Source organism: Mobula birostris, chromosome 11 (genome assembly GCF_030028105.1).
Source record: "Mobula birostris isolate sMobBir1 chromosome 11, sMobBir1.hap1, whole genome shotgun sequence".
Taxonomy (NCBI): Eukaryota; Metazoa; Chordata; class Chondrichthyes; order Myliobatiformes; family Myliobatidae; genus Mobula; species Mobula birostris.
Genome location: NC_092380.1, coordinates 52,239,444 through 52,258,248, shown reverse-complemented (window position 1 = coordinate 52,258,248; position 18,805 = coordinate 52,239,444). Strand labels below are relative to the sequence as shown.

Genomic DNA, 18,805 nt, shown 5'->3' with positions numbered 1-18,805 from the left:
AATAATGCGGCCAAAGATGACATCGTTCAGGCAGTTCACGGAATTAGCTTCTTTCAAATATGATTCATCTACTATTGGAGCCTGTGATAGTGTGTTTTCAGGCCAATTGACCAATCTGGTGCTTTGCTGTAGCTCAGTGAGGTTTCGAGTGAAATGTTCATGGAGACAGGGCACAAGCCCATGATTGACTCAATTTCTCGCTGATTAAAGCATTGAGGAAGATTGAAATCAACAAAGGTGAGAACGGAAGGATAGCGCTGTCTGCCTGTGAGTGACCGGTCTCTCTCTCGCTCTTGCTTACTGCCCGGAGGATGAGATCGTTTCCCTCTCCTGCTCTCTCCCTCTCACTCAACACTGCCAGAGGATGGTACCAGAATCCTGGGAACTGGGAAAGGTTTGATCGATGTAGTTTGTGCATTTGACTCTAGTTCATGGTGTGATGTGTTTCTGGTTTTTGATTGCTCCTTTTTTTTTGATGATATTTTGCTCGGGGCAGACTGACTCTGCAGCCTGCTGTCAATGAAAAACACAGTGCTAAGTTGAACTGAACTGAGCTGAAACTGAATATTCCTGAACTGTTTTGTTAACTTTGTGGTTTGATGTTTTATATTCTGTGCTTTCACTCTTTTTCCTTCGTTTGTGCAATTTGTGTTTTTTTTTGCATGTTGGGGGTTTTGACGTTTTTCTTTAAACAGGTTCCATAGTTTTCTTTATTTTCTGGCTGCCTGTGGAAAGACAAATCTCAGGGTTGTATACTGCATGCATACTTTGATAATAAATGTACTTTGAATCTTTTAAATTTTTTTGAATGTCATAAAGTAAAAGCCTCATTTTGCACAATAAGTTACTGAAAAAATATGCAGAGTGGTTAGCTACTTCATTACATCACTAAGGTTGGGAGCACCAGTGGTAAGTATCATAAAAATGCCTCAGGTTAGGTAAAGGAATGGCCAACTTCATCATCCTTGACAGATAACATGTTCCTTTCCTGGAAAGAGCAGCAATCTGCAGATTTTTTTTCCCATCTCTCATGTTGATCAGAATTGCCATCTTCCCTCAACATTTTAATCTGTTTCTGTTGCAACTGCTTTTCTAAATTCTCAAATACACACCGCTGTCTCCTCTTCATATTCCTATTCATTCCAACAGTATTACCTGTGAGCTTTAAGGAACAATGTTTCAGGGCATTTTACAAAAATACACAATATCTAGACTGTATGAGAAGTGTCTCCTTTCTTCCCCATGTCTCCTGGTTCCCAATAAAGAGTTCTTCTGTCAGATCTAATTTTCAGACTTAAAACTAAAAAAAAAACTTCAGATTTCCTGTCTTGGTTTGCTTCCTGAGCTGTGTGCATTTTACAGTTTAACTTATAAATTAATAAAATATTTCAATTATTTGTGAATGTCATTGAAACGAATGTGTTGTAAACTCCAGTTTGCATGATATAGTTGGATTGGTTAAAATTTTTTATTTAACTAAAGCTGTTTGTTAATTGATATGCTGCTTATTGTCAGTTGTTTATCATTAAGCAGAATCTGGACTGAAGTTCAGTTTCATTCAACATTCTTGCCTTGAAAAAGGCACAGTTCGCAATTCACAGATTAAGACTGGAGGGTTGACTTGATGTGAGGTTGCAGCGCTGAACCTTTTCGATTAGAGTTGGAAATTTTTTTCTGCAGATCCATTAATTAATCCACCTAAAATGTCAAAATCATTATTTCCCATGTAATTTTTATTAGCATCATGTTAAATTACTTAATAAGAGCTGATGGACTTAATATTTTATCACAGAAAATTATTTATAATAGTCACACATATTTGTATAGTAATGAGATTGATGTTACATTGAATCAGGGAATAGAATGTGCAAAGGGAAAAAAATAACCTTGACAAAAGTAAATAAGAATTAAGTAGCAGCTTCTTCGGTATTTTAATGGTAAAATATTATCCAATGCTTTAAGTGGAGAAATTTTCTCTGTAACACGCCTCCAATCACATTTCACTGTGCTAGTGATGAACCATTTGGTAACATTTAGGACTGAGAACCAAAGCAACTTGGAAATAGCAAACAGATGCACCCTTAATCTCCAGGACTATATTGTTTCACTATGCTCTGTCTTCATCCATATTGTATAATGCTGCAGAGTTTTCCTATTTCTCTGCAGTTATTTATCTGCGCTGAAGTTGTATGCTCAGTTCAGAAATAAGTAGTTTTTCTTTATGTTTGCTTATTAAACATACCAAATACCTTGATGACCATTTAGTCTATTAGTTTTCATCTGCTATTTCCATCTTCAGTTTAAAACATTTGCAGTATTCTTTTGAGGGAATTTCAAAGCAAATATATTGTTCTTACTTCATCTATAATATTGGAGACTACAGTTTGAGACCAAAGCCAAATTTTTCATCAAAGTTTTTCTTTTATTAATCAGAATCGGGTTATTTATTTATTTCTTTATTTATTGACATACAGTACGGAGTAGGCCCTTCTGGCCCTTCAAGCTGCACTGCCCAGCAATCCTATCTTAATCATGGGACAATTTACAATGACAAATTAACCTATGAATCTGTATGTCTGGACCATGAGAGGAAACCCACATGGTCACTGGGAGAATGTACAAACTCCTTACAGGCAGTGGTGGGAATTGAACCAGCATCGCTGGTACTGTAAAGCTATGTGCTAACCACTATGCTGCCCTTGCCATCCCACTGTCACTGACATATGTCATGAAATTTGTTGCTTTGCGGCAGCAGTACATCCGTTAGTCTTGCGCGACCATGGATCTGCGCCTGGAAGGTCTTCACTCTCCAGGGCGCAGACCTGGGCAAGGTTGTATGGAACACCGGCAATTGCCCATGCTGCAAGTCTCCCCTCTCCACGACACCGATGTTGTCCAAGGGAAGGGCATTAGTACCCATAAAGCTTACCACCACTGTTGTCGCAGAGCACTGTGTGATTAAGTGCCTTGCTCAAGGACACAACACGCTGCCTCGGCTGGGGCTCGAACTCACGACCTTCAGATCGCAAGTCGAACGCCTTAACCACTTGGCCACGTGCCCACACCAGCAGCAGTACACTGCAATACAAAAATTACTATTGGTTACTCTAAGGAATAAAAACTGAAGTGCAAAAAGAGGGCAAAATAATGAGGTAGTGTTCGTAGGTTCATGGACTGTTAGAAATCCAATGGCAAAGGGAAGAAGCTGTTCCTAGGAAGAAGCTGTTCCTAAAACATTGAATGTGTGTCTTCAGACTCCTGTATCTCCTTCCTGATGGTAATACTGAGAAGAGCGGTGTGTCCTGGATAGTGAAGGTCCTTAATGATGAATGCCATTTCTTGAGGCACCGCTTTCTGAAGAGGTCCTCAACGGAGGGGAGGCAAGTGCCCATGTTGGAGTGGGCTAAATCTGTAACTATCTGCAGCTTTTTCCGATCCTATGCATTGGAGCCTTCGTACCAGGTGGTGATGCAACCAGTTAAAATGTTCTCCCCCATATATCTAAAGAAATTTGCTAGAGACTTTTGTTACCTACCAAATCTCCAAACACCTAATAAAGTACAGCCACTGCTATGCCTTCATGATTCCAATCAAAATGTTGTGCGCAGGGCAGATCCTCTGAGGTGCTGATACCTAGAAACTTGAAACTTTTCACCCTTTCGACTGTAGTCTCTTCGATGAGGATTGGTGCGAGTCTCTCCTCTTCCCTTTCCTAAAGTCCATAATCAGTGTTGAGTACAAGATATTGCTATGACACCATTCAACCAGCCACTGTATCTCACTCTAATATGCCTCCTTGTCAACATCTGAGATTCTGCCAACACTTGTGTCAGATTCATTTTGAATTGGTTTAATCTCTTCTACTTAATTGGCCTGCAGATATTAAGTTCTAACCAAGTAAACCATTCTTCCATAAATGTGCTTTTCATCTGGTAACATACTATAGATCTTTCTCCCAGGAGCAATTTTCCGCTAACCAAAGGCAAACAATCTTTTTACTATTTAGTAGAGACAGTAGAAATAATTAAGCCATTCTATTTAAACTAAGTATATGTTCAATGGCAAGTTAATAAATGTCAACAGCAGTGGAAAGTATATTCCATCCAATGTGTTTGGATTTTCTTCCAGTAAAATCTTATGCTGTCAGTAAGACCGTAGAAGTGGAATTCCACCTATCCCTTCGGAGAGCAAATAAGATAGGTTCCTTATTGTAAGTGATTTGCATTACGCTTAGCTAATTCTTTGTATCAGAAGAACCATCTCAGGTTTATGAAAAATGGAAATGTCACATTGGAATTTATAGCAAAGAGCAGTGCAGCTGTGCCTACTTGGAATGAGGTAACTGAGTGGCTTTAGTGCAGTCTAACCATTCAACCTGCCTATCGCCACAATAAGTTTCTAGGAGATGCAATCTCACTGGCTCTTCATTCAGCCTTGGATTATCTGAACAGTGGGATTACATGTCTGCCTGCTATTTATTGATTACAGCTCATCGTTCAACACAAGCATACACTTATTTCTAATCAACAAGCTCAAGAACCTGGGCCTCTGTATCTCCTGCTGCAACCGGTTCCTTGACTTCCTCACTGGCAGACCACAGTCTGTGTGAATTGGAGATAACATTTCCATGTCGCTGACAATCAACACTGGTGCTCCACAAGAATGTGTACTTAGCCCACTGTTTTGCTGTCATTACACCACGACTCTGTGACTAGGCACAACTCAAGTACCATCTATAAATTTGCCGATGAGGTAACTATTCTTGACAGAATTTCAGATGATGACGAGGAGGCATGCAGAAGCGAGACAAATCAGCTGGTTGAGTGGTGTCGCAACAACAACCTTGCACTCAACATCTGTAAGACAAAGGAATGGATTGTAGATATCACGAAGGGGAAGTTGAAGGGACACACACCAGTCCTCATCGAGGGATCAATTAAGTGAACAGTTTCAAGTTCCTGGGTGTTAACATCTCTGAAGGTCTATCCTGGGCCCAGCATATCAATTGATTACAAAGAAGGCATGACAGGGGCTATATTTCATCAGGAGTTTGAGTAGACTTTGTATGTCACCAATGATGCTCACAGATTTCTGCAGATGTGCCATGAAGAACATTTTAACTGGTTGCATCGCCCCTGGTGTAGAGGGGCCACTGCACTGGATCAGAAAAAAGATATAGAAAGTTGTAAACTCAGCCAGCTCCACTAGCCAACCCAGAAAGACGATACCTTAAAAAGGTGGCAAGTATCATTAAGAACCCCCATCACCCAGGATATCCCCTCTTTTCATTGCTACCATCAAGGAGGAGGCACTGGAGCTTGAAGACACACTCAATGTTTCAGGGATGGCTTCTTCCAGTCCACCATCAGATTTCTGAATGGACAATGAACCATGGACACTGCATCACTTATTTTCCCCTCTCTCTTCACACTACTGATTTAATTTAATTTGTTATATATATTTTAATTTATAGATTTTTATTATGTATTGCAGTGTACTGCTGTTGCAAAACAACAAATTTCACAACATGCTAGTGATCTAAACCTGATTCTATTTTCAAAATTTCACTGATGTTACAAATATAAAGAATGAATTTGATTATATTTGCTCCCCTTTACTCCAGACATTCTACTCCTCTCCATCTGTTAAGAATTTGGATTGGAATCCACAGACTACCGCCACCTCCAACAGGATCCCACCACCAAGCACACCATTCCTTCTCCTCCCCCCCCCCCCCCCCACTTTCTGCTTTCCACAGGGATCGCTCCCTACACGGCTCCATTGTCCATTTGTCCCTCCCCACTGATCTCCCTCGTGACACATCCTTGCAAGCAGAACAAGTGCTACAGCTGCCCCTACACCTCCCCCCTCACTGTCATTCAGGGCCCTAAGCAGTCCTTCCAAGTGAGGTGACACTTCACCTGTGAGTCTGTTGGGGTCATATACTGTGTTTGGCGCTCCCGGTGTGGCATTTTGTACATCATAAGAACATAAAGCAGAAGGAGTAGGCCATCCGGCCCATCGAGCCTGCCCCGCCATTCAATAAGATCATGGCTAATCTGTCCGTAAACTCAGCGCCATCTACCTGCCTTTTCCCCATAACCCTTAATACCCTTACTATGTAAAAACTTAGCTAACTGTACCTTAAATATATTTAGTGAAGAAGCCTCAACTGCTTCCCTGGGCAGAGAATTCCACAAATTCACAACTCTCTGGGGAAAACAGTTTCTCCTCATCTCCGTCCTGAATCTTCTCCCCTGAATCTTGAGCCAATGTCCCCTAGTTCTAGTCTCACCTACCAATGGAAACAACTTTCCTACTTCTATCTTATCTATCCCTTTCAAAATTTTGTATGTTTCTATAAGATCCCCTCTCATTCTTCTGAATTCCAGAGAGTATAGTCCCAGGCGACTCAATCTCTCTTCATAGGTTAACCCCTTCATCCCTGGAATCAACCTGGTGAACCTCCTCTGCACTGCCTCCAAAGCCAGTATATCCTTCCTCAAGTATGGAGACTAGAACTGCACACACTACTCCAGGTGTGGCCTCACCAGTACCCTGTATAGTTGCAGCATGACCTCCCTGCTCTTGAATTCAATCCCTCTAGCAATGAAGGGCAATATTCCGTTTTCCTTCTTAATAACCTGTTGTACCTGCAAGCCAACTTTTTGCGATTCATCAGCAAGCACTCCCAAGTCTCTTGGCACAACAGCATGCTGCAATATTTCACCATTTAAGTAATAATCTGCTCTTCTATTATTCCCTCCAAAGTGGATCATCTCGCATTTACCAACGTTGTATTCCATCTACCAGTCCTTGGCCCACTCACTTAACCTGTCTATCTCCCTCTGCAGACTCTCCACATCCTCTGATACAATTTGCTTTTCCACTCAGTTTAGTGTCATCAGCAAATTTTGCTACACTACACTCAGTCCCTTCTTCCAAGTCATCAATGTAAGTGGTAAACAGCTGCGGGCTCAGCACCGACCCCTGCGGCACCCAACTCACCACTGACTGCCAACCGGAGAAACACCCATTTATACCAACTCTCTGCCTTCTGTTAGTTAACCAATCCACTATCCATGGCAATACACTTCCTCCGACTTCATGAATCCATATCTTATTTATAAGTCTCTTGTGCGGCACCTTATCAAACGCCTTCTGGAAATTCAAGTATACGACATCCACCTGTTCCCCTCTATCCACTGCACTCATTCTGTCCTCAATGAACTCTAGTAAGTTTGTCAAACAGAGCCTGCCCTTTCTGAATCCATGCTGAGTCTGTCTAATGGAACCACCCCTTTCTAAATGTTTCGCTATTTCTTCCTTAATGACAGCTTCAAGCATTTTCCCGACTACAGATGTTAAGCTAACTGGCCTATAGTTGCCTTTTGCCTACATCCTTTTTATAAAAAAAAAGTGGTGTGGCACTCTCTCTCCCCTCCCTCTACCTTTTAAATCTACTCCCTAGCTATTTTCTCCAGTCCCGTCAAAGTGTTTCGGGCCGTAATGTCAACTGTACTCTTTTTCTAGATGCTGCCTGGCCTGCTGAGTTCCTCCAGCATTTTGTGTGTGTTGATCGGATTTCCAGCATCTGTAGATTTCTCTCGTTTAGAATCCACAGTGTTACTTTTCTTTCATGTAAAATTGCTGACAGAATTGCTTCTCAAGTTCTTTAAAATACATGTTGATCATGCAATTATTTCCATACTGAATACCAGATTGGAGTACTGGCTGCATATCTAACCCATGTTTTTTCAGCATCGCATATGGTTGATAAACCAACTATATGATGTTTCTGGAACTGTGTTCACTGTGTAAACTTGCCAGAAAGCTTGTACAAGATAGACTGTTTCCAAGATAAAAATAGCCTTCTCAGGAAGAAATAAATGTAAGATTTTATGGCATTAATTTAACAGTAAAAAAATACATTGAATTCAAAGTGACTTTATTAAATAAATTTGCTATGCTGCTGGAATTATGAATTTCTAGTAGTGCTACTTTGATCTAGTATGGTTGCACTACCCTATAATCGGCTCAAAATGAATTGATCAGTGGAGCATCGTGGCAACATCTGCTACAAATCCAGGTCTTTCCCATCTTCAGGGCCAACCGCTTTGTACCTCTGTAATATCATTTGTCACCTACCCTCACACTGGATTTCTGTTACCATACAAAATTCTACATCTACTACCACCCAGAGCATGATAACCTACTGTAATTCCCAGATGAACCTAGCAATTTTCCCCCAAAACTTTCCACTCATTTAAGACATAAAGCTTAGTCATTTGTCTGATTTTTTTTCCCTTTGAGAACGACTTTAGAATGTCTTATTACTATAAAATCACTACATTTGTCATTGTTATTTTCATTTCGAGGCTTATTATGTTATTGCCTTTGTTCTAATAATGTTGCAATGCCTAACCACACGTTGTGATTAAGGAATAATATTAAGGCATATATTGATACAAATTATCCTTTTCATTCAAGTTTAATTAGTGATGCTGTTATTGCGAGTAGTTATACAAAGAAATTCAGAAACTGAATTTCATAAAAGAATAATGCCCGAATTAGATAGAACCATTATAAGTTTGAATTGCAATGAATTAAAAAAATCACGTGCCTTATGAGCCTAAAAAAACATCATTTCTGCACTTTTCTGCATTTGTCTTACTTTACAGGTGGATTATTGTGTTTCTCAAAGATAATGCTGCTTTCAAATGTAAAACTAAAGCACAATTGTCAGCTGATATCTGGCTCTGCTTGATAAGGATCAGAATGTGTGTTGGCTGACTTTGTTCTTTTATACTCATCTTCATAAACAGGTGACAGGAAGTGGCAATTTGTTTTTGTTTTGTTGATTTAGCTGTTGAAGTTATTGTACTCTGTGTTACTTTTCTGGTACTCTGCAATGAAAGTAACTTTCATATCTTATCCCCCATTGGCAGTTCAAGTTCTTGCTCCTGTTGCTCATTTTTGCCATGTGAGATTGCCTTTGAGTGAAATGATAGAACAAACAGCATGTGCTGTCTGGTTTATTGTCTGAGTTAGTGGTCCCCAACCGCCGGCCCGCAAAGCATGTGCTACCGGGCCGCGAGGAAATTATATGATTTGGCAATATGAAATGATATGAGTCAGCTGCACCTTTCCTCATTCCCTGTCACGCCCACTGTTGAACTTGAATGCACGCGAGGTCATCAGTCGGTCATTAACCTGCAACAACTCGATGAGTAAAAAACAAATGTCGTTTGAGAGGTTCTTTGGAAGAGGAGGTAGGGGACATAAAAGGTCTAACGATGATGATAATGCAGAGACAGCTGAGGCCGAGACTGCAAAAAAAAAGAAATCTTCCTTCAACAGGAAATACGATGAGTCATACATAAAATATGGCTTTATTGTGACTGGTGACTCGTACACTCCAAGCCCCCTGTGTGTGATATGTGGAGACAAGCTGTCTAAGGAGGCAGTGAAGCCCTCAGAACTGCTTCGGCACCTTGAGTCCAAGCACCCCACACTTAAGGACAAACCCGTTGAGCTTTTTAAGTTGAAAAACCGTGAGCAAGCGGCACAGAAGCAAGTGCTGAGAGCCACCACCTCCACAAATGCTGCTGCTCTGAGAGCGTCGTACTTAGTGGCTAGCTGCATTGCTAAGGCTAAGAAGCCTTTCACTGTTGGTGAAGAATTGATTCTGCCTGCTGCCAAGGACGTGCTGTGAACCGTTGGGAGAAGCTGCAGCTAACAAGATGGCACAGGTTTCTCTTTCAGCTACCACAGTTTCAAGGAGAATCGATGGCATAGCGGATCACATCGAAGCACAGCTGTTGGAACGGCTTAACGAGTCACCATGGTATGTTATTCAGGTCGACGAGTCTATTGATGTCGACGACAAGACAATACTGCTGGTTTATGTGCGATATATATTTCAAGACGATGTGCACGAGGATATGTTGTATGCACTGCCGCTGCCAGCTAACACAACTGGGGCAGAACTATTCAAGTCTTTGAATGACTACATGTCAGGCAAACTGGACTGGTCATTCTGTGTTGGAATATGCACAGATGGGGCTGCAGCTATGACTGGACGGCTGTCTGGTTTCACCTCCCGAGTCAAAGAGGTTGCTCCTGAATGCCGGTGTACACACTGTGTCACACACAGGGAAATGCTGGATAGCTGAAAAATGTCACCTGATCTTAACAGAGTATTGAATGACGTTGTTGAAGTTATCAATCACATCAGAGCAAATGCCCCTAACTCACGTCTGTTTGAGCAGCTTTGCGAGAAAATGGATGCAGAACACAAACGTCTTCTCTTACACACTGAAGTCAGGTGCTATCAAGGGGGAGAGCCCTGGCCAGGGTTTTTGAGTTAAGAGAGCAGCTACAGAGATTTCTTTCAGGAAAAAAGTCACCACTGGCAGCACACTTCAGTGACAAGGAGTGGATAGCAAAAATCGCTTATCTGTGTGACATCTTCAACATGCTCAATGAACTCAATTTGTCACTTGTCAGTGGTCGGGGAGAATGACCACTTGTTTTCAAGTTGGCAAATAAAGTGTCTGCTTTCAAAGCCAAACTGGAACTGTGGGGATGGTGAGTGGACAGGGGCATATTTGACACGTTCCCAATATTAGCTGGGATTTTGGGAGAGACTGAGGCTGCACCGTCCTTCTCACAGCTAGTGCGCGATCACCTATCTTTGCTGTCGACAGAATTCGAGTATTACTTCCCAACCGCAAATGACCCAAAACGTGCAAAGGAGTGGATCCGTGACCCATTTGTGGATGTCCCCGGTGATCCACGTCAGCACAGGATGAAGATCAGCTCCTTGAGCTTGCAAATGACCGTGGGCTGAAAAGTATGTTTGACATAACATCTCTGCCAGCATTCCGGATCAAAGTCAAGGCTGAATATCCTGAGGTAGCTATGAAAGCACTGAAAACGTTGCTTCCGTTTCCAACATCGTATCTCTGCAAAGTGGGGTTTTCTGCAATGAATACAACGAAAACTAAATTGCAGAATAGTCTTGTTGCGGGGAAACAAGCCCAGGGCTCCCACTGATTCAGCGATATTGGTGTGTTGCAATGATTTTATTTGTTCATACAAGGAAAATATGCACTGTGTGTTTAATATCCAAACGTTACTTAAAATGTTATGCTGTTGACTTATAGGTGACTTATAATTGACTTATCACTATATTCATGTGAGGAAAATATGCGCTGTGTGTTTAATATTAAATTCGTTAGATAAACCCTTTTAAAAATGAAATTGAGTGTACTAGCCACTTATAAGTGACTTACAGTTGACTTATCATCTAAATTCTGGTCGTGATTACCCCCCCGGTCAGCCGGTTCACAAGAATATTGTCAATATTAAACCGGTCCGCAGTGCAAAAAAGGTTGGGGATCCCTGGTCTGAGTTACCCAAAACAGAAAATAAACAACAGAATAAGGGCCAATTCATGACGCAGAAAGCATGCATCTCACTTCTGGGAAGCTCACTTGGTTATCTGTGGGGTTTTTGTAGAGCTTTCATCTTTGAGTTGCTGTGTTCTCTGCTTTTGAAGAGCTGAGGTGTCCATTATCACAAATTTATTTCCATGCATTGTTGAGCCAGTTCAGTCCAATTAAAAGAATTCATTATATCCATTAGCTATTTTCTTAGATAAATTATTTCCAGTTCTGCACTATCACTGGTCTTTTCATTGTGATAATAGTTCTGTTTGTTCCCACAAGGAACCACTGTGTACAATGGGTGACGATTGATGAAGTCTGTTATGATCCTCCTCACAATTCCCTGCAGCTCCATCTATTGCCATGCACATAACTTCACACTGTCCCTCTCTGCCTGTTTGTTTAGCTTCTAGTTTTAACTTGAATTGCATGTTATTTTTGAATTTCTCTGAACACAAGTAGTATTGTTTTTTGTAGAATAGATTCTTAGTGTGTTTCCTTGTGCAATTAATGATTTCCTTTTTCCCTATATAGAACAAGTTTATTTCATTTGTAATTCAGCTTTGCAGCTTTCAACATAATCATTTCATTCATTAGCTAGATGGTTTATACTAAGGGGAATTTTAAGAATAAATTTCTTAATTTTGTTTCCACCCCCGACATCTGAATTGCTCACACCAACAAACTTAATACATTTGTTCCTCAAAATGAAGAATGGATTAATTAATACCCAATTAACATGGCAGCTGTGAGACATTTCAATACAATTTATTTCACTGCTATTAAGTTTGAGATTTCCCCAATTAAAAGTATGTAACTTGCAAATAATTTATTGCAATATCTATGCTCTGGATTGATTAAGTAATGGATAACGAGAATTATTTTTCCTTTAAGAAAGTGGCGCTTAGTAAGTTGGGTTCTCCTTCCTATTAAGTTTACATGTGAAGTTAAGATAATGGAAGTTTACCAGAAACCTTAGTGATGACTTTTGTGTGGCATTCCTGATTTCATGGACACTTCAAGCCAACAATCTTTCTGATGCTATCATTTCTATTTGAGTTGGGTTCTGAGTTGGATGATCAGCCATGGTCATACTGAATGGCGGTGCAGGCTTGAAGGGCTGAATAGCCTACTCCTGCACCTATTTTCTATGTTTCTATTTGATTGGAAGGAAAGCCACTGTAGACTTTTGAGAAAACATCACCCAGTACGCTTGTCAATAAATAATGAATCATCCTTTTCCCAGTGGCCCCATTAATGTCTCTGAGTCCATTATCAATTTAGGCTTCATTCCAGGGATTTGCAGGCATAATTTAAATTGAGAGGCATATCAGCATTATACAAAGGGTGCATTGTGCACTTTCGGAGCTGTAGCATTGTGGAATGCCCACTTCTCCAGCATGTAGCTTGATTATTCCTACAGCAGACTAGCTACTTAAGGAAGGAGAAATGCTGTAAGTTAGACAGATCAAGAAGAAGGAAGTTTGTTGTAAATTGGTGAGGGAAGTGTAAAAATACTGTAAGAGTGCTAGGAAGAGGATATGCTAATGTAATTGTGACCAGTTGGGAATGAAAGAGACTTGAGTGCAGTTTAGAATAGCTTGGAGAGGCAGAGGGCACTACAGGTCAGCATAGCCAGGAACAACTGGCACAGTTGGGAAGGGTTGGATAGGTGGCTAAAGTTGTGGGAGTCTTAACGGGGACGGGGAGCAAGTAGGTGGATTATTGAAGATTTGGAGGGTGATCTTCATTGCTGCTTACATAAATGGGATAGGAAAAATTGATCATTGGCTGTGGCCTTGAGCTAGTTATTTGTTTGACGATTAAGTTAAAACTTGTTTTTCAACTTGAGATGTGTCTCTAAAAGAGCTTCTTCCATGCCCTCAAGCATTAGACTACTAGATGTCTTCCATTCTTGCGGGTTTACTTAAGCTCTACCTGAAATACTAGTTGTGATTGTTTATTTGTTTAGAATTTAAGTTTTGACTTTGGGAAAATCATCACAGAAGTTCGATCTTTGAGCTAAATTGTAATTGTTATGCATGTTGAAAGAAGGTGGAAGAATAGCAAGACCTGAAATTAATATATCCTATCTTGTACCTTTGAAAGTTTAGGCAGTTTAAAAGTGGTTGATTTTGATAAAGTATTGCTTTGAGTGCAAAAGCAGAGATCTATGCAAAATTTAATGAATTGCTTGTTAGTCCCCTCTGATGTATTTTAGCCAATTCCTCCTGGCATCAAACCTTAAGAAAGACATCATTACATTGGGAAAAAATACAGCCAAGATTCAGTGGAATGACATGAAGGTCTTTTGTTACGTGCAGAGCTAAATAAACAGTTGCTGTTCTCCTTGGATTAAAGATGATTGAGAGATTTAAAAGATGTGTTCCAAATTTTGTAAGGTCTTGATGGAGTAAAAAATATTTTAATTGGCAGTAGAATTTATAACTAGAGTACAAAGCTTTAAAATAATTCACAAGAGAATCTGCCAAAGGCAAGAATTGTTGTCTTGCAGCACGTTACGGTGAGAGTGGCTGGATGGGTGACTCGGGCAGATTCATAGCAACTTCTAAAAAGGAATTGAATAAATACTTGTAAAAGATTGAAATGAAATTAATTAGATAATTTTCATTTGTTGGCACTTATAACAGGCTTTTGACCGTGTGCTCACATAGAATATAGCCAAAAGATTCAGAACAGGCTTAGCCACCAGAACAGATTATCACTTGTTTTTCAAACTCAGTTTTAAGTGTTGAACCAGGGATATGTGTTCTAAGCTGTATTTTCTTTTACTATTTTGCAGAGCATCAAAACTGGAGACCGAACACAATTGGGAGCAACTTTCAGAACCTGTTTCCACCCATCACAGCAACAGAAACAATGAGAGGCCTGGGTAAAACTGGCTCAAACATTTTGCTTTGGCTATGGATAGTGTTACAATAGTTTTACTTAACAAAAACTGCCATGCTAGAAATCTGAAATACTTATTCTCAGCATTTTCTGTTTTTATTGCTTCTTTGAACTGTTGAAGTACACAAGGTAATAATAGAATTCAAGGTGCAGAAAATGCAATAATCTGCTGCTTTTTAAAATGAGTTATATTTATTATTGATGGTGCCCCGTCAAAGAAACACTACAAGCACCACGATGCGGGTGCCTTTCTTGTGTGTTGTAAAATTGCATGATTCAATTTACTAACAAATATATACTTCTGTAAATTAGAAGGATGGCAAGAAGAACGTAACATCCTTTCTGGTCTCTGGTGGACAATTAACCAGTCTCCTTGGAGGGCAGTAGGAGATTCTAAATGATGAGCTGAGAATACTAAATAATCTACATAAAATGGAAGTCAGGCAATTGCTTAAGCATGAACATCGGAATGATTTAAGAGCCCTCAAATTGTTTTACATTGATATTATAGCCCCTTGTATTATTATTTGCCTGTGCAATGTTAGAATTTATTTAGAGCAAACATTTTCCAGTTCATGATCAATTATATATTTGCTGACAGTGTTATGTTGTTAATGCAAAACTCACAGAACATTACAAGAATATGAAAAAAGGGGTCTTTAAAATAGGAAATTGCCAGATATGGCTATGTTATTGTACGGTTTTGACTATGCTACTTTGAGGTAGTATGGTTATATACCTGAGGTCCTTGCAGTGTGGAGATGACTTCAGTTGTTATATTGGTTCTACTATAAAATAGAAATTAAACTGAAACTGGATTGAGTACTTTACCCACCTTTAATGAGCTCCAATACAGACTGATTAAAGGAACCAGCCAGTGTGCTGTTGTCAATAGACTTGCATGTCATGTCGTGGTTGGCTGCCGGTGACTAGTAGTGTTCCATAAAAGTCAGTGTTGAGTCCATTATTTTTCATGTTGTATATTAATGATCTGGATAACGAAATTGATGGCTTTGTGGCCAAGTTTGCGGACAATGCAGAGATAAGTGGCAGGTAGTGTTGATGAGGCAGGGAGTCTGCAGAAGGACTTAAACTAGGAAAAAGGATGTCGCAGCTGGTATACTGTACAGTATAGGAAAGTATGGCTACACTCTTTGGTGGAAGTAATGAGGTGTAGACTATTTACTAAATGTGGAGAGAATTCAGAAATTGGAGGTGCAAAGAGACTTGGTGGTCTGTAATGCAGTGGGTTGATCAGACGCAAACCAAATAATCTGACTGTTCAGGAGATATGGTAATAAGTGTACGAGCAAAACAAAGTAACTTAAGCCTAATTTATTGTCATATAAAAGAAAGCACAAATAAACCACACAAAGTACTACACAGTAAGTCACAAAGATTTCCACAAAAATTTCAGGATTTACAATTCATAGTCTCCACTTGGTTGTCGCTGTTGTCAAGAGAACTCCGAATTCCAACTCATAAAATCATGGTGGGTCTGTCCTGGAAACGGATCGCAATCCCCAGTCTAGGTAAAGTCCCAAGAACTATAGGTGCCTCAATAACTAGGGGTTCGATCTCCCAAGCATAACGAGACAGGGAGAGACAAACAAACTCTTTGATCTTTTGTTCTCGTAGCACTAACACAGCATGGTTTCTTCCATTCAAACAACTTGTGATCATCAACAGACATCCTGATGACACTGACGCGCGAGGCCAGAAAGAATTCGGCCAAGTCTCACTTGGAATTGTTCAGACTTTCATTTAATATTTTACAAAATTTCATACACCACAACACAGAGTCCTAGTGCAAGGCTCCCTTAAGGTTAACTTGCTAGTTGAGTCGGTAGTAAGACTCCCTCAAGGTTAACTTGCTGGTTCAGTCGGTAGTAAGGAAGGATAATGCAATGTTAGCATTCATTGGGACCAGAGTAGAATATAAAATTAAGGATCTAGTGCTGAGATTTTGTAAGGTACAGGTCAGATCACATTTGAAGTATTGTGAGCAATTTTACACTCCACATCTAAGAAAGGATGTGCTGGCATTGGAGAGCATCCAGCTGAGGTTTAAAAGAATGAAAAGGGTAACATATAAGGAGCATTTACAGGCTCTGGGCCAGTACACACTGAGTTTAGAAGAATGTTGTGAGATCTTTTTGAAACCTACTGAATATTGGAATGTCCAGATAGATTAGGTTTTGAGAAGATGTTTCCAGTAGCGGGAGAGTCTAGAATCAGAGGCCACAGCCTCGAAAGATGTCCCTTTAGAACAGAAATGATGAAAAATTTCTTTAGCCAATGAATCTGTGGTATTCGTTGCCATAGATGGCTGTGGAGGCCAAGTCATTGGGTATTCGTAAAGTGCTAAATAATAGGTTTTTGTTTAGTAAGGGCGCCAGAGATTACAGGGAGAAGGTGTTAAGGGGGGAATATAAATCAGCCATGGTTGAAGACTCAAAGGTCTGGTATTAATGTGGAGTAAATTGTAATCAAATCATTGCAGTGCTTCACTAAGGCAAATTAATGAATGCTGCTTCCAAAATGAATGAGACCGTTATCCACTTTGAAACTTGAATGACAAAGGCACTGTCAAGTAATTTGATCTGGAGATATAGTTTCCTAATCCATTATTGACCAGGCATTCAAAGATATATTTTCAATCATTTGCATTGAAGATTTTAGCAGAATCATGGGGAAAGTATGTAATAGGATACACTGCATATACTTCTTCACAATTACTTATTTCTTTTCCCTTTTTAGTATTTCATTACTTATTGTTTTTAAAGTATTAATTAAAAATGTAAGTTTCCATTTCATTATTGATGAATCTCGAATGTTGAAATGTCAGAGATAACAAGTATTTGGTAAAACAGCAGGGTCAGCTGGGAGTGTGACTTTATTGTTTCTCAAAGTTATGCAGTAATTCTTCATGATGGGTTGGCTCTGCACAGTGTAGGGACTTGTTGAGGAGGTAGAAAGCAGCATTTTGCAGGGAATTCATGTCCTAAGACATTAACAAAGCAAAAGCAGGGAAGAGGTGAACCTGAGTGATTTTTGGGCCTTTTTGTGCCTGGACTCGGATGGGATCCACAGAAGTGCTGACAGTGCTTAATTAGTTCTGAATTATTCATGTACAATTTATCACTAATTATCATGTTTCCCTAGCTAAGAAACATCTGTGAGTGGCTGGCCAATGAATCTTTGTCATGTGAAATGAGAAAATCCCAGGCATTGTTTGGGATGCCAGATTCACTGCACCACTTAACACTGAACCATCACACTGCAAGCTGTGTTTTTACTGGGATCTACATTTGAAGACTTTTAAACACAGCCAGTATTTCTAAGCTTTGTTCTCCCATGGTATGGCAGCTTGAGATAATGATGAACATAACAAGCAACACGTGAGGCAGTTCAGCTATTCCAACTACCTCTCCATCCTCTGTTCTTTATCATTTCCAGCTTGTCTTCCCCCACAACAGACCCTGTTATCATGTTCTTGCTGATTATGCTAAATTCTTGGCATAGATTATTCCTGTTCTCATACACAGGTCACTCCATGTTTTCTTTTTCTACCTCATTTCTACAGCTTGCTGCAAAACTACTGAACGCCCTTACACTCTGATTATAATTTTCCAATTTTCTGACTCCATTAAGGACTACTTGACAATCAAATTTCCATAATTTCTCCTTTGTTGATCAGCTTGTATCACCTATTTTGTTCATTGTGAAACACTGTGAAAATTATTATTGCAGTAATATATAGTGATTATAATTATGGGTGGTGCAATGGTTTCTCAGCTGGTTTCGATAGTCCAGTCGTCATCTGCTTATCTTTTGCCTTTTCATTCTTTTTCCCTATTGCAGTAACACCTGATAGTTTTAGGGTCACAGGTGCAATATCTGCCCAATATTCAGAGACCTTGTAGTGCACTGAGATACCAGAATACAATCAATGTAAGTGATGTAGTAATGAACTACTTGAAACAAGAAAATCATTATCAATATAACCATTCTGTTCATGAAGGAGCAAAACTTGATAAGCTAAGTTGTTACTTAAAAATTGTGCTGTGTTTCCTAATGGAATGTTATGTATACTTGCGTATGCTTAATTTGTGTGGATGTACTGCATGCATTTTCTGGGAATGCATAACAATTTTAACATTAAAAGATAAATTAATTTTTACTACATTATTTTTTACATTATGAAGAGTTACATATCATTTTACCAGTAGCTACACAAGCAGATCAGTGGTTATGTATCTTACAGTGAATGACACACCAAAGCATTTTCACATGCACAAGGCACAAGTCAGGAGTGTGACTGCAGTGAGTACTGCATTGCTTGCCCTGCTAAGTTTGATGACACCTCACAAACTGTAAGGGCTTTGGAACGTTACCACCTGCAGATTCACTTTCAAGTTTTACACCATCCCTACATGGGAATG

At 39.8% G+C, this 18,805-nt stretch overlaps 1 protein-coding gene across 2 annotated transcripts in view; it reads left to right on the top strand.

The window, feature by feature from the left end:
- LOC140205080 (activating molecule in BECN1-regulated autophagy protein 1-like) overlaps positions 1–18,805 on the top strand; it is a 417,476-nt gene that overhangs the window by 355,210 nt on the left and 43,461 nt on the right. For both annotated transcript variants that reach the window (XM_072272238.1, XM_072272237.1), the window contains one exon: positions 14,254–14,343. In XM_072272238.1, the coding sequence (XP_072128339.1) occupies positions 14,254–14,343 (90 nt within the window). The remainder of the gene's footprint in view (positions 1–14,253; positions 14,344–18,805) is intronic.